Source organism: Myiozetetes cayanensis, unplaced genomic scaffold, assembly GCF_022539395.1.
Source record: "Myiozetetes cayanensis isolate MyiCay16 unplaced genomic scaffold, myiCay2020 scf10, whole genome shotgun sequence".
NCBI lineage: Eukaryota > Metazoa > Chordata > Aves > Passeriformes > Tyrannidae > Myiozetetes > Myiozetetes cayanensis.
In genome coordinates this window covers 1,331,545-1,337,578 of record NW_026086605.1, presented here as the reverse complement: position 1 = coordinate 1,337,578, position 6,034 = coordinate 1,331,545, and the positions used below count along the sequence as shown (strand labels likewise).

The window sequence follows — 6,034 nt, the reverse complement described above, 5'->3', positions numbered from 1 at the left end:
CTCCCTCCGCTCGACATGGCCGCCGCGCTGGGGAGGCTCCTGCGGGCCGCGGTGAGTGCCCGCCCGCCCGCCCGCAGCCCTGCCCGGCGCGGCCCGGCCCCGCTCTGACCCGCTGTCCCCCGCAGGTGCCCGTCGCCGCCGCCGCCGGGAGGAGGGTGACGGCGCGGCCCCCGCCCTGCGCCCGCCGCGCCCTGAGCGCCGGTAAGTGCGGGCGGCAGGACGGGCGGGCGCGCCCCGCGGCGCTGCCGGGCCCGGCCGCGGCCACAGCTCCCTGCTCTGCCCCGCAGGCGCCGCGCGGCTCGCCCCGGCCGTGACACAGCACGCCCCGTTCTTCAAGGGGACCGCCGTGGTGAACGGAGAGTTCAAGGAGCTGAGCCTCGATGACTTCAAGGGGAAATACCTGGTTCTCTTCTTCTACCCGCTGGACTTGTGAGTGCGGGTTTGTCCCCGTCCCGTGGGCCTGCTGAAGGTCATCACGGGCGCGGCAGGTCGCTGCTGTTTCTGCCCGATTTGGGCCAGCCTTGCAAGGCAGATGTGACTGTTTGTAGAGCGTGGGTGGTAAGACTGGGGGCGAGTGGCCACTGTGTATTAAAGCGGTGGATGTGGTGACCGGAGAGCATCCTCTGCCTGCAGGGACTGCCCCGGGAGGTGGATGCGGTTCCTCTTACGGTCAGACCCCACGGGTGAGGGTGTTTGATTTGAGGGTGTTTGGGACTGCCTTGGAGACTCTGCTTTAGACAGCAGCAGGACTGCAGCTACATGGCTGCAAGGCAAAATGTGACCCGACGGGGTTAAGTCTGTCAGAAGACTTAAATCTCGAAGAGCATCCCAGTGTATGTAGGCACACGGGGGAGGGTTTAACCTGCAGTCCTTTCTGCTGTAGCTTCCAAAATCTCTCTCTTTAGAGGGTGCCTAGCAGAGGCAGTTTCTCCATCTTTGCAAAGGATCTGTTATGGAAACTGCCCTGCCACCTCCATGGCTGTGACTGTTGCTTTGAGACTGAAACTGATCTGGAACAGGAAACGTGGTTAAAATTACCAGGCTAAAGAAACGCTCTGCTGCATTAGAGCTTCGAAACAGGCAGGAGAGTCTTCTCTAAAAAATTCTCTGAAAGGGTTGTAGAACCATTTACAGCCTGATCTCTCCTCCTACCCAGCACTTTTGTCTGCCCCACTGAAATCGTGGCTTTCAGCAACAAAGCAAATGAATTCCGTGACGTGAACTGTGAAGTGGTGGCAGTGTCAGTGGATTCTCATTTTTGTCATCTGGCCTGGATAAATACACCACGAAAGGTATGGATCAACCATCTGTTTCAGGTTTTCTCTGTTGGTTTGGTTGCTTTTCACAAGAGCTCCAGAGGAGTTGATTAAATAATTGTGCCAACACTGATTTTTAATAGACTGCCTAAAGTAGTATGTGATTAACTTCTACATTTATTGACATAATTCTGACATCAATTTTTGTTTTCTCTCTCTTTTTCCTAATTACTCGGTTTTTTAACGTTTTGCTCTGTTGATAGTAATGTTTATTCTTGTACATTTATCTCAAAAGACAAATGCTCAGCGTACAAGCCACAGCCCTAAGATGTCTGTTACAGCTGATAGTGCACAGAAACTATCACAGAAAATGAACAGCAGCTGTCTAGATTTTATTGTTATGCAGTGCCTAACAGTGGTGTCTTCAGAAGGGGAGCAGAAGAACCACCAGTTTATTGGAGCACTTGTATTATTAACTCACTTGCTGAAAGGGTTCCTCTCTTGCAGTATAAATGGAGGGGCTGGGCTTTCTTTAGGGAAAGAAAATGATAAAATAGCCTTTTACTGGAGATAAGCCTCTTTCAGATGTATATAAAATACATGCTCTTAATTGCATAAAGGACCTCAGGAGTTGAGTTAGTTGTGGAGGATGGCAGGTGTCACAGGAAGGTGCAGGCTGTGCCATCAGCCACGGCCCGTGGGGCAGCAGCGTGCAGGACTGCTCGCAGCCTGGGTGCCTTCAGGCGCTGCTGTAACTTCCAGGGGAGCCAGGAAAGTTTGCTGGATTTCGTACATCTTGGCTGAGCCTATCAAGAGTGTTTATTTTCTGAATGCTTTGTTGGAAGCTCTGAAATGTGGTGGTGGACTGACTTCATGGGATTTACTGGAAAGCTGCTCGGTGTGTGCCGGCCACGCTGCTCGGTGCACGTGTAGCAAAACACCCTGCACGGGGTGGAAAGAATTCCATGGTGGTGCTGAAAGGAAGCTGACACCCAGAGGAGCTGAGGCCTTGGTTTCTCTGACATCTGTGCTCAAGGCCCTGCCCATGAGAACTCTATTGCAGACAAACGTTTGCAGGATCAGTGACTGAGATTACACAGTGATTCACTGGTGATGATGCCAGGAATAGCAAAGCTAACAAACTCCAGCCTTGTTTCAAGGTTAGAGAGCTTATTTCTCTTGCAGCTTCAGTATGTAGCAAAACTGAAAGAAATCTTGTTTGACTCTCCAAATAGTATTTAAATTGGTTTGATTTGTGGGAGGAGAAGAAAAAAAATGCTTACACTGAATAGAGCAGCAGAACTCTGACCATACCAAGTGTGTGTGCTTAGAATCATCAAATGGCTAAGGTTGGAACAGACCCCTAGGATTATAAAGTCCAACCATCAACCTTGTACCACTATCATGTTCGTCACTAACCATGTCCCTAGGTGCCACAGCTGCATGGTTTTTGAACACTTCCAGGGATGGTGACCCCACCACTGCCCTGGGCAGTCTGTTCCAATGCTTGACAACCCTGGCTGTGAAGAAATTTTTCCTGATATCCAATCTGAATCTCCCCTAGTGCAACTTGAGGCCATTTCCTCTTGTCCTGTCACTTGTTACCTGGGAGAAGAAACTGGCCCTTGCCTGAACTTCCTTTTCTCCAGGCTAAACAACCCCAGCTCCCTCAGCCATTCCTCATAAGACCTGTGCCCAAAGACTTGTGCTTCAGCATACGTTTGTTCACAATATGCAGTTTTCCCTTCCCTCCCCACCGTGTTCATCTTATTTAATTCTGAACACTTAAATATGCAGTAGAAATTTTTGTATTCAAAGCCCCTGATTAGAGTACAATGGAAATTTTTCTGAAAATCTACGACTGTCGCCATTGGTTGCCTTTTACCACCAAAATACGCAACTCTTAAAATGCTCAGTGCAAAAGAGGTTTTCACTGTTGCAAAGAAACCAAATGTGTCTGACTGCTTTAAAACAAACAAAACAAACCCAAACAACAACACACACTCCTGGTTCCTTCCATGGAGCAAATGGTGTGATTGTGTTTTGAGTGAGTTTTTCCTAAAGAATATCCAAGTGTTTTGTAACCAAACGGAATCTTACTCTCCTCCAGAGCGGTGGTTTGGGCAAGATGAATATTCCAGTTCTGTCAGACCTCACCAAACAAATCTCCCGTGACTATGGAGTGCTGCTAGAAGGACCTGGCATAGCACTAAGGTAAGGCATGATTTCCAAGAACTCTGTTGTGACACAGCCCAGTCTAAACCAAGGTAAGCTGCCCAGTCCCCTCCTGTGGGAGAAACAGCATAAGGATCAAATGAAGACACACAGATGTCACTTTTGCTGCAATACTGCTGGATCCTGCTGGGAAAAGGGCATGTGGCCATTATGGCCATGAAGCTCAGAATGGTTCCAGCCTCTCTGACAATGCATGCAGGGGAAACACAGTTCTGAGAGAGGGGGAGAACTCCATGTCTCTAAGGAAAACAAGAGTAGCATAGGAGAGCAATTTCTTGGTCTTTACGCGTGCTTTGTTATTTCACAGTCCCGTAGCAGTTGGCTGGTTCCTGGCTTTTGCTCACTAACAAACAAGGTACCAAATGCTGTATTGCTGCTCTTAACTGATGCCTAGGAACAACTACATCTAGGAATAACATCTAGAGTACATCCAGGACTGTTCCTTGCTGGAATAGTCCATCCAGTTGCTTGTATTCGGGCTTGGAACGTGGCTCGCGTTCCCTAAATTCCCGCTCGCTTGCAGAGGTCTCTTCATCATTGACCCGAACGGGGTCATCAAGCACCTGAGCATCAACGACCTGCCCGTGGGGCGCAGCGTGGAGGAGACCCTGCGCCTGGTGAAAGCATTCCAGTTCGTGGAAACCCACGGAGAGGTTTGCCCGGCAAACTGGACCCCAGACTCCCCGACGGTAAGTGCCTGGTGAGCAGCACTGCTCTGGGCACAGGCACGGGCCTGGGGGTGTCTGCAGGGCTGAGAGCCCCTGGGTGTGTGTCCTATTGTTTTTATAAAGTATGCGTGGATTTCCTTGGGTAAAGTGTCAAATCTGTAATTTTTTTTTAATCTTCTCTGTAGCAAATAATGATTTTAAGTTTTCTTTTCTTGACAGATCAAACCAAGCCCAGAAGGTTCTAAAGAATATTTTGAGAAGGTGCATTCGTAAGCACTCAAATATGTGGACAAAACTCTTAGTTACCATTAACTGAAGACATTAGGAAAGCGGCTGTGATTGTAAAAATAAAAGTTTTCATTTTCTCATGTTTATGAAGAAATTAAATGCTGAAATATCTACTGACTCCCTTGTCTTACTTTAAACAGAAGGATAGAAACTAAGGCTCTCCTCCCACTTTGCAACTTCAGCTTCATGAATTTCTGTGACCATTAGTCATCTTCCTCAATGTGATGAATACACACAGTACAGTTACCTTCCACTGGCTTTTCCTCTTTCCTTAACTAGTTTTGGACCAGAAAGTGTCCTGCATTTCCTTTTCTCACGTGACGTTTTGTAACAAGAGTTTGAAACAATACGGACAAAACAGAAGATGGAATTTGGATGCATGGTTTGTTTTTAATGAATTTTGCAGAGGAGGAGATGAATGTATCAAGGTAATCATTCTTTTAGTGTGTAAATGCACTAAAACATCAATGTAAATATGTGCCATTTTAATCCTGCATATAGTCCAAAATGCTGTGCAGCTACACAGGAAGCATTGACAAGCACGAAGAACTTCCATTTGTTTGGGAGATGGTAAAAACTTGAACCCCTATAGAGTCCTTATGGGAGCTTAATGGCAACTCTTCTCTCATTTGAATTTGCTTGACTCTTGTAGTGCTTGAAACCAATGTAGCCTGTCTCTAGCTATAATAAAATAACACTGACTAGCAGCAGGTGTGTTGCTTTGCTTTTCTTTCACTTTTCCTCCTAAGAATCCTGTTTCTCTACTCTGAATGTGTTGCATTGGCTTGGGAACTCTCCTCTACCTTTGTTCACAGGCAGCAATTCCCAGCTGCCGCTGCCTTGGGGAGCAGGCCGTAGACAGTAAGGAGGTGTGCTGCTGGAAGGCTGGATAGATCAATACCACACTCACTGCGTGTCTGTTCTTCATCTTCTGTCCTTTAGAGCAAAGAAGCACGAGGGAACCACCTTGACCAAGGGGTTGTGTCCCAAGTTAGCTTTTTAATGGATGTTGATGCTGCGATGTGACAAAGGATGGAAAAGCGAGAGCGGTGGGCTGTGGTGCCTGGTGATGCTCCAGGTTCCAGTACTAGCAAATCTCTTCTCAGTCCTGGTGTTTGGTTGTTTGGTGAAATGTAACCATGTAGTTTTTCAAGTAGACCCGATACTCGTTGCACCCCAAGTGCTGTGCCCAATTCTGGGCCCCTAAGCCCAGGAACGACACTGAGTGAATCTAGAGAAGGGCAACAAAGCTGGTGAAGGGGTCTGGAGCAGCTGAGGAGGGAGCTGGGGGCGTTTATTTTGGAGAAAAGGAGGCTCAGCTTTATCGCTCTCTAGAACTCCCTGACAGGAGCGGGGAGCCAGGCTCTGCTCCCAGGGAACGAGGGACAGGAACGAGGAGGACGAACGACCTCAAGCTGCACCAGGCGAGGTTTAGGCTGGACAACGAGGAGGAGTTTCTCCACAGAAATCAAGGCGCCGGAATGGGGCTGCCCAGGGGAGGCGGTCAAGGGAAGACCCCCCCCCCCTGCCGCCTCGCTCACCCCAGCGCATGGCGGAGGGCTCCCTGAGGGGAAACCTCTGGATTGG

At 48.8% G+C, this 6,034-nt stretch overlaps 1 protein-coding gene across 1 annotated transcript; it reads left to right on the top strand.

Annotated features, from left to right (window-relative positions):
- PRDX3 (peroxiredoxin 3) lies at positions 1–5,154 on the top strand. Its single transcript, XM_050305269.1, has 7 exons — positions 1–51; positions 126–201; positions 288–429; positions 1,157–1,292; positions 3,367–3,470; positions 4,015–4,180; positions 4,379–5,154. The coding sequence occupies exons 1-7, from the start codon at positions 16–18 to the stop codon at positions 4,430–4,432; spliced, it is 714 nt and encodes a 237-aa protein (XP_050161226.1). The 5' UTR covers positions 1–15; the 3' UTR covers positions 4,433–5,154.
- Positions 5,155–6,034: the final 880 nt, after the last annotated feature.

Bases quoted from the DNA above. Each gene is read 5' to 3' on its own strand.
- PRDX3 (XM_050305269.1), top strand. From the start codon at position 16: ATGGCCGCCGCGCTGGGGAGGCTCCTGCGGGCCGCG. The intron at 430-1,156 runs GTGAGTGCGGGT...CCTCCTACCCAG, and splicing joins TTCTTCTACCCGCTGGACTT to CACTTTTGTCTGCCCCACTG. The intron at 4,181-4,378 runs GTAAGTGCCTGG...TTTTCTTGACAG, and splicing joins GGACCCCAGACTCCCCGACG to ATCAAACCAAGCCCAGAAGG.